Below are 14,825 nucleotides of genomic sequence, written 5' to 3' on the forward strand. Positions count from 1 at the left end.
GGGGGGGGCGGCCGGCCGGCCTGGCTGACAGCGCCCCGTGGTATGCCCGGGCTCTAATTACGAGTGCGTGGGGCCGACCTAGTCTGACAGTCTGACCCAGGCCGACGACCGGACCGCTTGCTTCTCTGTTCACACTGCGAGCAACAATCGGACAACACAACAAAAATTGGCCGCGCAACAACCACCCGCCGCCACCACCACCACCGGTACGCGCGCCGGGCGTCGCCACGACGACCAGAGGCAACCGGGCTTTTCCACTGCTTGCTTTTCCGCCAGTCGCATTTGGCGGGTTGTCCTGCCCGCCCTGCCCGCCCGACCCACCTGTTGCGCACCCGGGCCGCGCCCGCCAGCCCCGAGCCCCTGCCGTGGGCCGCGTATAGGCCTCCCTCCGTCCCTCCGCTCCGCACTCGCGCGAGACGCGGCGCGCGGCCCAGCCCACCTGTTGAGCTCCCGTGACACGACCTGTGAGAAACAGTCGCAGACATCCAATCGGGGTCAAGTCGATGTAGTAAACCACGCCTCACCACGACGATGCTACTGTTTACAAATGGTCTTCTTGCAGCCCCTATATGGCAGCCCCTTTTGGGAGATTCCCTACCCCTCGAACCACACGGTGCAATACTGAGAACCGCCCGTAAGTACATTTGCTGGTGACCCCCGGCCCGGTAGCTGAACTGTATCAAGACTGCATTACATATGGCCAATCTAAAGAGCGAATTTTGGGCGCCTTTGGCGCATTTTAAGCGCTTTGCGCACCTGATATAGCTGGTTTCGTTCCATGGCATACCTGCCTGCAGAGATTTAAAAACAACTCGTGCGCAATCGCCTTTGCCGTGCTCGGACGGCCCAGGAGGATTGACCAGGATGACTCGGACCGGGAAGGTGGGGGGGGGGGGTCAGCGGCGCGGTCAAGAGGCATGCAGATTGACTTGTCAGAGACACTGGGTCAAAGTACTTGGCCTGGACCGGGCCGGGCTGGCAGGCAGTGCTGGACGCTCTGCGGCCGGGTCTGCATGCCCAGCCCAGTGGAGTCCACTGAGCAGGGGGGAGAGGGGCGACACGAGAGACAGAGAGAGGGCGTGTCCGCCGAGTGTAGAGGAGGGTGAAATGCTCAATCCAGACTGTCGAGGGGGGGGGGCGCGGAATTTGAAACGTAGGGGAGGAGGGCTCCCCGAGGAGCGCCTGGGGGGTAGGCAGTGGAGCGGCGCGACGCACCCGTTCGCGGCGGGTGGCCTACCCTACGGCCGGCAGGGGTTCAGCCGGCTTGGGTAGGTACAATGGTCCAGGAGGCGTTGGTGTTGTCGACACGGTTCGGCAGTGGATGGGTGGTCTAATGCTTGTTAACTTGAGGACTTTTTTAATGCCCCCCTTTCCCGCAGGCACATCCTGATCCGCCATGGCCATCTTGGACAAGGGCTGCTTTTGCTGCGAGTTGGGCACGTGCGTCAAAGTCCAAGGGTTTTTCTTGGCGGTGAGTCCCTCCAGCTCCCCGTTCTCGTCCTCCGCCCTCTTCACTCCATGCTGCCCTGGAGCTGACGAGCCCCGCCTGCCTTGCCCCGTGCCCGCAGGCCGTGTTCTCCGTGCTCGCCATCCTGGACGTGGTGCTGCTGGCCGCCTGGGTGGTGCCGCGCGAGCAGAACCCCGGGCCGTACGCGGACGAGTCCGACCGACGGACCATCAGCAGTAAGCACAACACGTCGGGGGGTACTTCACTCAAAAACATCAGTTTACTCCCCCCCCCCCAAAAAAAAAAAAACACTCAGAAGAAATCAGGAAATTTCGAACGAAGTCAGAAAAATTAGATACAATCAGAAAAAAGTGAAAAAAGTGAAATTGTGTACGCTTGTAGCTGTACAGGGTGGCCGCTCTGCCCCGTAGTTCTAAAAAGGTAGGCTAGCCCGCCCGCACCGACCTCTTCCGTCCCCTCCCACCTCCCCGCTCTGTCTGCGGGCGGGCTTGTCTACCTTTTCAAAACTACGCGGCAGAGCAGAGCGGCCACCCTGTAGTAAAGGGCCCCTAAGTGCCTCGTGAGGGTGCTCACCCGTGCTTGTGTGTTGCAGTCGCCAAGGTCGGCTGCGCCGTGCTGCTCATGTGCCTGATCGTGTGGGTGCTGCTCGTGTGCCTCCTCCTCTACGGCGTGTACAAGGTGCGCCTCCCAACGACTCGATCCAATCGATTTCAGAACTTACGCTCGCGCCCCTATCGGTATGGCTCTGGCTCACTGAAGCGTGGCCAACACCCTATGCGCCCAGAGAACACGAAACTGCCACGAATAGGTCATTTCCGGTCATTTCAGTCACCAAAACGTGAAAATGACTGAGTTTTCGCCTAAATTTTGACCTTTTTCGTAACCAAATTAGTCTCTTTGATGTCGATATGACGCCCTCGTGAATTTTTCGTGTTTATCGGACGTGAGCGCGTGAACTCGCAAGGGGTAGGGGAGAGGAGCGGGTAAGTGGCGCTCCACTACGCAAACGCTGAGCGTGGGCGTGAACGTAAGTTCTCAGCTGAATAACGTGAGTGCGCGCGCGCGCGCGCCCGTTTGTGTGTGTGTGTGTGTGTGACACTGCTCGGTGTTGTTGCAGAGAAAGCGAATGCTGTTCTGGCCGTACATGGTGGTCGCGGGCTTGCACTTGTTCATCACCGTCGGCCTGCTGATTTTCTACGCTGCGTCCGTCAACTCGCAGATCCCCAACATCATCTTACTAGCGATAGTGCTCGGTGAGTAGAGGGGATTCGTGGAGGCGGGGAAGTCCAGTGCCAGTTGTCATTGTCATGTAATGGTCATGCCATGTTGTCTTACACGACAGTCACCACCTGACCATTCCACCAAATAACTGTTGTAATAATAATCTTGTGTTTTCCAGTGGTGCAGTTCTACCTCCTTTTGAACGTTATCAGCCTCTTCCAGAAGCTGGGAGAAGATGAAGAACTCGAATCCACCATACACATCCACGAGCAGCAGACGTTATGACAGTCACGGGGTGGAAGCCCTCCGCTCCGATGTCTCGAGCACGATTCATTTTTTTCACGATTCCGTTTAGACGGATTACATCGAGTCCCCCCATTCCCATTCGTCTGTGATATGCCTGATCCCTTTTTCTACTCTCTGTTGATTATTCTAGTATGGACCTGGCTGGCCAGTGTGCTTTTTAGATCTCAAACAAACCTCTCTTATACTCAAAGGCCCCATGTTTGTTTAGTGTTCTGGTGACCAAATGTTTTAGTTTAAGACATTAGTTTGTAACACATTTTTCAGTATTGTTGAAGATTTTCTTCTATAACCATAATTAAAAGCACCATGATTTCTTTTTACAATGTTTATTTTCTTTTAAACTTAATTCATGTCACATTTACACCTTTGAACTAGATTGATATTAATTTCTCAATTTAAATAGTTCTTACATGATCTTTGAAGCATCTAAAAGAATAGCACAAACACGGATACAAAAAAGGTGATGTGAAGACAGTCAACAATAGACATGACTAAAATATAGCATTCATAGAAAAATATAGAAAATTGGCAGCATGACACATAGTACGTAGTTAATTGATTGAAAACACTTTAAAAAACTATGCAAATTATAAACAGAGATAACAGAAAATTCTGACAGCCCAAAGTCATCTGAAAGCTTGATTACACTAATTATCACAGATATTGACCGGTCTCTGGAATGTGATGTGAAGTATGCACAAGAATACTTTTAAAAATGCTTTGTATGGTGAGGCATAGTACTTTAAAAAATGTGAGAGCACTCCCCAAAGTACATGAGAACAGATAGATTAAAAATTATACCACAAATTGCATTAATCCTGAAACTGGTAAAAATTTCCAGAGGGTAGCTTTTACAAGCCAGAACTTTAATTACTTTTTTTGACACTAATGAACCTATTGTCAGATTGCATCACAAGACTCCAATGGCTTTTAAAGCTGATTGAAGCTAATGGCAATATTTGAATCATCACACAAAATATATCCAGAGAAAACAAGGATAAGGAAAAACCTGTTCATGATGTGGCACAGTTTTCAGTTGTTTCATTTGATGTCGACTTTGACACATGTTATTAGAGTTGTGAGTTGTCGACGCACCATGTGAACGCATTGTGGAACATTCGCATCCATGGTGATACCTGGAGATCGCTGCTCCATGCAGCCGGAGCCCAAGGCCACTGCCACATTTTGGTGCAGCGTTCAGGGTGAGGCATCATGGCCAGATGCCTTCCATCAGTAGAACATATACCAGCGATGGAACCTAAAACAAAAGAATATTGGTAAAGAGAATACAACAGAAATTTTAAAAACTACTAATGAGCAACTAAATTCTTACCTATGCTTCCATTAGGGTTCAAAGGATATTCCATTGTTGGTTGACCATCCTCATTGACATAGCGGAGAGCTACACAAGATCCACTCTCTAATTTTTTCAGGATGGAACTCTCACGCATAGTGAAGTTTCCTGAAGAGAAAGTTATGGTTGAAGGTAAAGAAAAGCAAACTATAGGGAGTTTTGTCACAAACAATATTGTGGAACCTACCTTCTCCATGGGCGACCCAGACACCAAGAACACTATCAGACATTCCTTGTAACATCATAGCCTTAGAGCTTTCAATACGCACAGTGCTAAAACGACACTCAAAACGTTCTGAGTCATTATGGTCCAGAACTATGTCGGGTGTATCACCAGCATCACCTTAAGAAAAATAAGATTTCCTTTGTACTGTACAGAGATCAGTCAATACAAAAGCAAAGTTAAGAACTTTATCCAACTTACCAATGGGTTTTATGCCAATCCAGCCCAACAGACTCATAAGTTGACAGCCATTACAAACACCCAAACTGAAGGTATTTTGTTTAAGTGCAAAAGCCTTAAACTGATCTCTAAGTTTTGAATGGAAAAGCAAATTTGCTGCCCACCCTTTGGCAGAACCTAATACATCTGAAAAAAAGAATCAACAAAACAACCATAAGTGTGTCTTACAAAATTTGAGAGCTATAGGTAAGATATGTTTGGAGTTGAAGAGAAAAACTCACCAGCATAACTGAATCCACCTGGAAAAACAATGCCTCGGAAGCCATCAACAGTGATCTTCTCATCAAGAAGATCTTGCATAGTTACATCCCACACTTCAAATCCTGCCATGAAGAGAGATGCTGACATTTCTCTGTCACCATTGGTGCCTTCCTCTCGAATTACAGCAACTCTAGGAGCTGAAGCATAGAATTATTTATAGTAAAAATACAAGGAGGAGTTAATACAATTGTATGCCTGGGATGAGACAGCAGCAACACACTACCTGAAGTTAAAGTCTTAGAAGGCTTTGGAACTACATTAGCATTAAATGACAGGTGATATTTTGGAATAAGTCTCCTTCTTAAGCCTTCAAACTCCTGACGTGCACATTGCACATTGGTCTGGCGACATTCAAGGCGGTAGCTGGTTTCTTCCCATAAGCGGAAAAGTGAAATAACATCACCATTAAGAGCAACTGATCCCTTAATTTTCATTTGAATCTAGATAGAAATAATAAGAGCAGCTTAGTTATGTAACTTGATGAAACTATGGACAACACAGGGTAACTTTAATTACCTTTGATTCTGCACCAAGACCAGTAGAGTACCCAATGCAATGACAAGGGACTTGAGCGTCTCTGAAAGTTTGACGAACATAGGAGAGATTTTCTTGTGAGACTTCTAAGACCCATCCTAACTCTTCAGCGAAAAGAACCTCAAGAGGGTCAGCACCATCTTCTGTGTGGTCAATGTTGATAAGCAAACCACTTAAACCAGCAAACGCCATCTCCAAAAGACAAGTTACCAAACCACCATCACTAACATCATGACCGGCCAGGAGAGCATTGTCTGTCAACACAACACAAATCATTTAGTTTTATAAATAAAATATGCAAAGTACCAGAAAATTGTAAAACTATGTTTTTTTAGAAAACCTTTTAAAAGCTTTTGAGTGGCATTAAATGCTCTAGATAGAAGCTTCGAGTCATCCAAGTCAGGCGGGCAGTCCCCAAGTTGCTTGAAACATTGAGCCAGAGCTGATCCTCCTAAACGCATTTTACCACTCGATAGATCAACTAGCACCAAACAACCTTTCTGACCCAACGAAGGACTCTTCAGATCAGGTGTGATCTTCACACGAATGTCTGGGCATGGGGCATAGGTTGAAACAACCAAGGTTCCTAAAAGATACACATGAGTCAGGGTGAAATAAAAAACAATCAAAATCTGATAATGAGCAGAGAGCGGTATAGTCATCTTTCTCACCAGGAGCCTTAACAGTATCTGTCCCAACACGAGCTGCCATACTCAAAGAATCTTTGCCACCATCAATGGCTATACCAAGCTCAGACATGGCTATGCACATTGCTTGACATGCTTCATACAAAGCGCTGCCTTCCCCTGGAAGTTTAGCAGCCCACATCCAGTTACCACTACACTTGACATCCTGGAAAAATAATGATGATTTGAATTTTTGGAGGGAAGTCTCTGAGGTAGGAGAAATGGAAATATTAAGCGGTGTTTTACCTTAATGTCAGAAATAGCAGCAAACACAAGATTTGTTAGAGATTCAGCAACAGCCATACGAGCACCTGCTTTAGCATCAATTAGACCTTTAATTGGTTGTTCACCAATTGCGGTGGCTATACCTTCCTAAAGTCCAAAGAAAGGGAATGAGGATATATAATTATTGTAACACAACATGCACTGGACATGATGCTCTAATTGTCCTTACAATTACAACAGGAGTACTTACAGTGTTGAAAATTGAGAGTGCTGTTACTGCAACATCAGCAAGAGGAGTGTGTAGGGGTCCAACACATTGCTGCTGAGCAATCAGTCCAGTGACACAGCGATCCACTTTATTGGTGAGGAAGCGTTTACTGCAGACAGTTGGTAGACGTAATACTCTCTCTAAAGCAGAACCAACAGTGAGGCTTGCAGGAAGCGATAGTGATCTTGTGATAAGTGGTTTGCGATCAAAGCGGAATTCCTAGAAATTTATGAAGAAACTGGTAAGGGCAAGAAAGTTCTAAAGAGGAAACTTGAAGAATTTTTCATACCTTCTGGGGCATTTTTCCTAACACCAATTCTAGTTCAAGATCTACAGGGTGTCGTTTGCTACCATCAACTGATCCATTGAGATATTTTTCATCATTCATGTCGTCTTCTTCTGATAGAATGACCTGGAGACAGAATCGTCAAATAATTATAATAATTAAATGAATAGTAGAATAGTACAAAGCTTTTCAAAATAATACAAACCTTGCCAGTTCCTGTTACAGTTCCAACAAAGTTGATTGGGCAACGTTCACGTTGACCAATGCTTGCTAATAAGGGAACATCCTCTTTCTTGCATAGCAGAGCATCATTCTCTTGATATTCAGCACCCCAGAGTTCCAGTGTTGAAATTGTTGGATCTCCCAGCTGGAAGCGCTTAGTAAAGATGACAGCTCCTTCTGGCTCTACAAGCTCCTTCAACACATTACCTAAGAGAGAAATATTTAGAAAACAATATTTCAATAGATAATTTTGTCTGAATTGATTCCTTGTGTAAGTTATATTACACACTTACCATTACCACCTGCCCCCTGATCATGAATGGTAAGAATTGGGTTGTTTTCACCAAGTTCCAGACAGGCTCTTATCACACGATTTAGTTTCTGTTCCATTTCTGCATCACCACGTTGAACTGCACCAAAATCAAGGTCCTCTGTGTTGTCTCCCTGAACCTGGGACAGATAAACAAATTTGGTTTAGTCTTCAGAAATTTTAATGTTTACAATTTTAAAGCAATTAACTCTGACAGTTATACCTCCACTGAACTTGCAGCACCGCCACCCACTCCAATCCTATAAACAGGACCACCCATCTTTACAATTTGCATGCCTGGAAAAAATAAGATCTTGTTTAATGTGTGTGGTGACTTTAAAAAAAAAAAAAAACTGTTTTAAGTTGTGGGTAGTACCTTTAGCTGGTTTTAATTTTTCAGTCATGTTAAAATCAATGGACCCGACACCTCCACTGAACATGATTGGTTTGATCCATTCCCTTCTTTCACCAGAAGAATCAAGAAGGCCGAAGGACCTAGTGAAACCACAAACAACTGGTTCTCCAAACTTGTTTCCATAATCAGAAGCTCCGTTACTTGCCTCTACTAGGATGTCTACTGGCAGAGCAAAGTTGCTGGGGTACTTGAAGCTCTTCTCTTCCCATGGAAGGTCATAGCCTAAAATAGATGTCAGATGAATTATCCATTGTAACTTGAGGGTTTTTGTTGAATTTCATTTCATCTATATTATTACCTTGAATGAGAAGGTTACCCACAGAGTAACCAGCAGTACCAGCAATGCAATGTCCACCTCGACCAACAGCGTGGACGTCTCGAAGCCTGCCACCTGTACCAGTGGTTGCACCACTAGAAATGTGACACACCCATTAGCTTTATAAAATTCTCATTTCAACCAAGTTTTCAATATACATTCTGAAATATTTATTTCACCTGAAAGGTGCCACTCCAGTGGGGAAATTGTGTGTCTCAGCAGTAAAGATGAGATGACTCATTGATTTTGTTGTTTTAAATGAGCTGGGCTGCTGAGGATTATGAGGACGGAAATTCTGCACTTCAAATCCTTCAATAGCACTAAAACATTTGATAGATAATAATAAAGCAATTAGGCAATGTGGTTACCTTCTGAATTAAGAAAGATCCAAACAAATGCTTACCTGCTGTTGTCACTAAATTTGATTACATTATTGGGGTTTGAGTTGGCTTGGGTTTGAATAATCATATCAAATAATGATTCTTTCTGTCTCTCTCCATCAATAACCATAGATCCCTAATAACAAAACATGCATGAAAAGTTGATGATAGCCATGACCAAAATTTCACCCGAGCTTCATGGAGATGTTCATATAAAAATTACCTTGAAAAACCAATGCCTGCTGTGTTCACTGTTGGACTGGGCCAAGTCAAAACACTCAACACTAGTAGGGTTGCGTTTTAACTTGTCCTTGAATAAATTGGTATAGAAATCAAGATCCCAATTGTCAAAAGCAAGACCTGAAGAATTTCACAATATAAATAATATAGATTTTGGAAGAGAACAGGAGAAAAAAAAATAAAACAAGAAGTGTTGGAAAACAAAACTTAGTTTTAATAGTAATTATCTTACCAAGTTTGGAGTTAACTTCCTCTAAGGCTTCTCTTCCTTTCCCCATCACATCAACTTCAAACCATGGAGCAGGGGACACACCAAGATTGAAAGATTCCAGGGGTTTATCATAGCGACATTCGGTCATTTTATCATGAAGCACGGCAGCAAGCTAAATTGGATAGAAAAAGAAATAAGTAAGATAGGTAGCACATAGTTCTCACAAAAAAATATTTTGTAACACAGACCTTAGTTTCCAGATCCTTTCCAAAATTTAAACCATTCTGCTCCCAATCAACAAGATACCTCACAGACACCTCCACCCTTGTCACTTTTGTCAAGCCCACTTTCTGGCATATTGACACAGCATTACTGGAGAATGCTGTTGAGAAATTAAGCCTGCAACAAAATACAAAACCAGTCATATTGAGGCAATTATAAAAAGTACCACTTCAAATTATTGCTACATACCTTGGACCAATTTCAATGAGAAGACTTCCATGTGGATGGCCAACTAGATGTGGAGAGGAGGAAAGCTGGCCTGGATGAAGCGGATTTCCTAGAATCCAGAACAACGCACGACGGTCCTCTTCACTGAGATTTCCTTTAACTTCTACATTGTAGCACAATTCCGTTCTTAGACCACTGACAAGTTGTGACACCTGTTTCAATAGCTTGACCTTTGACGCAACAATCCCTACGCTCAAACCGGGATGCCGATATACTTGCTCAATGTGGGTATCCATTTCAAATCCTGAAAGATAAAAATGTGTAGAAAAAAATATAGTGAGACCAATGCCAGAATTCCTACACAATTTACAAAAACATACGTTAGAAAGAATCAAGAGCTCATCGACTGGCTAATGTCATGCTACTGAGAGCCGAAATGAAAGTGTGGGAGGCTATGTCTCAACAAGGGGCACGACTCAAGGGTTATCTGCTTGGCATGTAAATATCAAACAGATTACACATCGTCTGAACTTTGACCTCCAAAGGAAGGCCAGCTGACAATGTGGAATCAATAGAAAACATGAGCGGGAATCCAATCATCTAAACAAGATATGATGAAAGTGAATATTACATCACATATTTTGAGTGTTCATTGGCATTTGCAGAAGTTTCATCAAGCAATCAAACTATAGATGGTAGGAGGTCACAACAGCATTTATAACAAACTGGAGAAAATATCATTAATGCCTCTAATTATTTATTTTTTAAACGTTGGCCTGCTCAATATTAAGTTTGCTTCTCTTAAATGTTACTGTAAAAAATAAATTAACAAAAACATATATCGTAGTTGATTGACAAGAGCAGAAGCTGATTAAATTCAGCTGAACTTTTAACAATTTGTTACTAGTCTTGTTGTGACCTAGGAAAGGAGTGAGTATGTATAATGTATGCATATGATATGACCGATATGACATAACAAATCAGGAAGTGGGAAAAATATCCCAGGAATCCCAGGAAAGCATAGAATTTCCAGTGTTTCATGGAATTACAAAAAAATACAGTATTATGAAAGCATAAATGCAGAGACGTGTACGTGAAAGGAAAAGTTATGGAAATACTTAGACGACGACAGCAGTCATCAACTCAAATCAGATTAACCTGCAGAGAATTACCAGGACGCTGGAGCGAAACGTGTTATATAAGATCACGTGTACGAACGATAATTACAATCCCAAAACTTGACGGTAAGGAAAGTAAGTCAGGTCCATTTGACTCGACGGTAATAAGGGTCGGTTTAAGGCCATTTAGACAAATACTCACATGCAAATTGCTCCCTTGTCGCACAACAGGTGGTGCCGTCCGTGTGGCTCCGGCTCGCACTGTTTACACTTGCCTCTCTCCTCCCGCCGTCTCGTCTCGTCTGCTAGAGATGCTAATCAGGTGTCGGCTTCCTTTCATCCCCCCCTCCTCTTTTTTCTGCGACAAAACGACAAAAGTCACGTGAGTGAAATCAGTTGCTGCACAACAAAAGTTTAACTGGCCAAAGGCAAAGGCCTTTTAGGTCGAGACGAGAATTAGAAGGGAAAACTGAACTCTCACCATATCTAAGCAGCAACGGACCGACCCGGTTAACTTGCAAACACAATCAACAAAAGCACTTTTTGCTGCAGGGGCATTATTATTTGTAGGGCGTAGGTTGGCTGCTCTGTCGCGGCAACTGGTGTCAAAAGAACGCGCTTGGCTTGAACATCTTAGGAGTGTTACAGGTCAGCATATAGCAAGGCAAGCAGCTTCATGAAGAAGTAAGGCCACGAGAAGAGTGTGTGCAATTATCACTGTTATGCAAGAGATTTTTTTGATTGTGTGTTTTTGGTGTTTTGTGTTTTATGAACTAGGAGGATTTGAAAGATCTAGGCTGCACCAAATAGGAATGGGTTTCTCAACTAATTGAATTGATTGAATAGAAGTTCTTAGATGAATCTGATAGATTTAAAAAAAAATTGTAGAAATTGTAAACAATTTGGACAGATTCTGAAGAATGGAAAAGATTTGAAGGGATTGCAGAGCAGTTTGGAGGGGATTCCCGAGGATTGAAGGAGGATCAGCATGAATTGGAGCCCAATTTTGACAAATTTAAATTGATTGGGTTTGAGATGTTCTCACACATTTATTTCCACTACTACACAGACACATTGACCAAACTAAGGCGTGACAGCTTCTGCCAGACTTATTCTACCAACAATAATCAGCGCAAAAGGGGATAAGGAGGAGGATGACAAATAATTGAGTGACACAAATGTACTGTGGGTAGTTCCGACACATTGTAAGTAAAAACAGAATATTTTCATTCCTGAGATCTTCAAGGTTTTTGTTCTACTTAGAGACTACCACAAAGATAAATGGACTGAATAAGGAGTTGAATATACTGCTGAAATTATTCTACCAATAAGAATCACAAGATAGAAAAACAACAAATCCAAGAACTATATATTTTTAAACTGAGGGGACATGAATTTTCAGTGGTTGATCTACTTTTCACTTCAGATTAGTAAAACCAAGTTGTTGTTTTTTTTTTCCATACAGATATAAAGTGAGAAAATTGTTTGAATACATAGAATGTGCTACTCATCAAAAAGAAAAAGATAGGTCAATTACAACATACCAATGGTAAAAAATGTACAATAATTCAAGCTTTTTCAAAAGAACACTATCTGAAAGTTTTGATAACTTTAGAATTTTCATGGTAAAAATTAGTAAAATATATGAGAAATAATTATAGAAGGGCACACAACACAAATATGTGTTGCTTTTCTTTGACAAGTGTCAAAGAACACTACATGCTACGGTCCATGAGTTCTATGCTCACAGGAATCCGCAAGACAAGCAGCAATGGACCTATACTTTGTGATAGAACAAAAAATTGTTGAATTGAAACTTGCCTTGGTAAGTTAAAGTGACTGAACACAATCTTATTGAATTATTGAATTTTGGAGAATATGGGAAGAGCTCACAGCACAAGAATAGTGAAGCATGCTTCACTTTTAGTACCCTCAATGGAATATTAAAAGGCAAGAAATCACAGTTTAAAGTTAAATACATAATGCTCTTTTTAACATTTCAAGTAGATATTCAGGAACAAGAACAAAGAATTGATCTCCCATTCATTAAACCTAAGGTGGTCCTTTTATATAATAGGTTCCACAGCAGAACATTCACTTAAATTAGATAGATAGACAAGAAAAAATAACACATCAACAGGACACAAGAGGAAAAAATGCAAATTGTTACAAACATGACATTTGATAGAATGAAACAAAATCAGATGGGGTGAAACTAACTCCCCTTTTAGGCAAAAGTATGTTTGTACCTTGACAGAACTTTCTTGCAATGTGACCATGATTAGATATTTTTTGTACTTGACTGAGAACATAGCATAGTGCCAAATTGAGCAACTAATTACTAAATCTAATTTGTTTACTCATGTTCAATACCAATTTGATATGGACTAACTATTTCAGACTTTTTCACATCACCCTGTTTATCTACATTGAAAATTAAGGAAGACAAAGCTTCACTTAAATATTAAAAAGACTTAAACCTTCAAGAGGCCTTAGTGCAAAATCTGTTGCAAAATCCAGTGAGCAATAAAGAAAGTTTATATTCTTTATTTCATTTATCACATGGAATCATGAGTCATGCAGTGACTGTCAACTGAACAATATCTTTCTGCCTAAGAGTAAATCAATCAGGAAAAGAGAAATAAAAATGGAAAAGCTTAAAATTGTTAAAAGAAAGGTACACATGTATAATACACACCTAACAATAATAAAAGAGCATAATACCCATATTCCCCTACTATAAGGAGAAGATATTTTCACATATAACACCAGATATTTCTCTAAGAAGCACAACAAGAACAAATGCATACAAGAAAGTCATAAACACTCACAAAAGATGACTTAGAAAGAGGGAAAAATGCACAGAGAAAGCAGAAGTGACAGACAAGCTTCAAATTCTTCACTGGCTAGCTGAGTTGATAATACTGTCGACTTCAATATCTTCTTCAGAGTAATCAATAGCAGGTCCCTCATCCCCAGGCTGCGGAGATTTTTCTTCCTGCTTATCCAAAAAGGCTGCTAGCCCCCAGGACGAGTTGCCCTCAGATGGCACAGGAGAGTCAGCGTCCTTTCTAAATTTCTTGAAATGCTTTCCTTCATCTGCTGACCTCTTGGTGGAGCTACTGCCAGTGCTGCTAGCACAGCTGCTAGATGGGGACTTATTGCCAGAAGTAATGTCATCATCAGAAGAACTATCAGACTTACTCAGATCCCTTTTTCCTGCCATTTTATCAGAAGACTCATCATTTTGCAGACTAGCGTTAGCAGTGGTTGTGTCAAATGTGACCTTTGGATCTCCAGACGAGGATGATGACGATTCCGACAAGCAGATTTCTACATCAGGGGTCTGTAAAAAAAGTAAAGGTGAAATCAAGTAAAGTAAAAGGAAATTTCAAATTTGTATTTTTTAATAAAATTAACTTAATACATTCACTTACAGTGAGCGATTTTATATCTCCCTGGCTGTCGAGTCGTCCGGGCTCCCCAGCTCCCAGCTGGCCGTCGCCACTGTCCAGGATGCTGGCCGCCAGGAGGGCCAGGTTGTCGGACGACTCGGTGCTGGTGTCGCTGCGGCTGGCTTCACCCTCGACAGCCTGTTGGCCGCCACGTTCGGGAGCCGGATTCGGCTCGGGCGCGGGCTTGGGGGAGGGCTCCGGTCCGGGGGCCGGCTGAGGCGCCGGGGGCGGGGAGGGCACGGGCGCCTCCTGCTCCTGCTCCCCTCCGCCACCATCCTCGACATTCTTGTCGTCGTTGCCCTCCGCCTCCGGGGCGGCAGCCAGGAGCGCCGCCCCGGCGTCCAGCACGCTGGCGCGGCGCGGGCTGCCGCGGAGCCCCTTGGGCTGGCCCTTGGGCCGCGGCGTCCCCTGGTGGGCCTGCGGGGCCTGCGGGGCCTGCGGGGCCTGCGCGTCCTGCTCCTGGCGAGCCTGTTGATCCTCCTGCTCGCCGGCGCGCATGGCGGCCAGGCGGGTGCGGCGCTTCTCCATGGCGGCGAGGCGATTGCGTTCGATGCGTGCCCGCTGCTCGTCGGTCAGGACCGGCAGGACCTGCAAACCATAACAAACAGGTGAGGAGCAGGCTCGCGAGAGGGGGGG

General features: G+C 43.7%; 3 protein-coding genes across 4 annotated transcripts in view; 1 reads left to right on the forward strand and 2 right to left on the reverse strand.

Annotated features, from left to right (window-relative positions):
- Positions 1 to 1,379: 1,379 nt before the first annotated feature.
- Positions 1,380 to 3,318, forward strand: LOC113202277 (uncharacterized). Its single transcript, XM_052275347.1, has 5 exons — positions 1,380 to 1,471; positions 1,569 to 1,683; positions 2,061 to 2,146; positions 2,586 to 2,721; positions 2,868 to 3,318. Exons 1-5 carry the CDS (start codon positions 1,397 to 1,399, stop codon positions 2,972 to 2,974), a joined length of 519 nt encoding a protein of 172 aa, XP_052131307.1. The 5' UTR covers positions 1,380 to 1,396; the 3' UTR covers positions 2,975 to 3,318.
- Positions 3,306 to 11,085, reverse strand: LOC113202276 (phosphoribosylformylglycinamidine synthase). Of its 2 annotated transcripts, none has more exons than XM_026416409.2 (24): positions 10,937 to 11,085; positions 9,638 to 9,920; positions 9,415 to 9,565; positions 9,188 to 9,338; positions 8,939 to 9,075; positions 8,739 to 8,851; positions 8,515 to 8,655; positions 8,318 to 8,430; positions 7,981 to 8,241; positions 7,828 to 7,901; positions 7,588 to 7,744; positions 7,278 to 7,501; positions 7,076 to 7,198; positions 6,769 to 7,005; positions 6,540 to 6,665; positions 6,279 to 6,459; positions 5,948 to 6,193; positions 5,590 to 5,861; positions 5,297 to 5,513; positions 5,034 to 5,210; positions 4,774 to 4,938; positions 4,537 to 4,692; positions 4,329 to 4,457; positions 3,306 to 4,253 (listed from the first exon to the last, which is right to left on the reverse strand). In XM_026416409.2, the coding sequence occupies exons 2-24, from the start codon at positions 9,910 to 9,912 to the stop codon at positions 4,066 to 4,068; spliced, it is 4,014 nt and encodes a 1,337-aa protein (XP_026272194.1). In that variant the 5' UTR covers positions 9,913 to 9,920; positions 10,937 to 11,085; the 3' UTR covers positions 3,306 to 4,065. The 2 variants fall into 2 exon arrangements, with proteins under 2 accessions (XP_026272194.1, XP_026272195.1); XM_026416410.2 differs by lacking the exon at positions 10,937 to 11,085 and adding an exon at positions 9,997 to 10,109.
- A 673-nt stretch (positions 11,086 to 11,758) lies between these two features.
- LOC113202243 (MICAL-like protein 1) overlaps positions 11,759 to 14,825 on the reverse strand; it is a 7,646-nt gene continuing 4,579 nt past the window's right edge. The window contains exons 5-6 of the mRNA XM_026416376.1: positions 14,172 to 14,777; positions 11,759 to 14,080 (exon numbers count right to left, since the gene is read on the reverse strand). Of these exons, the coding sequence (XP_026272161.1) occupies positions 13,634 to 14,080; positions 14,172 to 14,777 (1,053 nt within the window). The 3' untranslated portion in view covers positions 11,759 to 13,633. The remainder of the gene's footprint in view (positions 14,081 to 14,171; positions 14,778 to 14,825) is intronic.

The sequence above is a fragment of the Frankliniella occidentalis genome, unplaced genomic scaffold (genome assembly GCF_000697945.3).
Source record: "Frankliniella occidentalis isolate FOCC.00 unplaced genomic scaffold, Focc_3.1 Scaffold581, whole genome shotgun sequence".
NCBI lineage: Eukaryota > Metazoa > Arthropoda > Insecta > Thysanoptera > Thripidae > Frankliniella > Frankliniella occidentalis.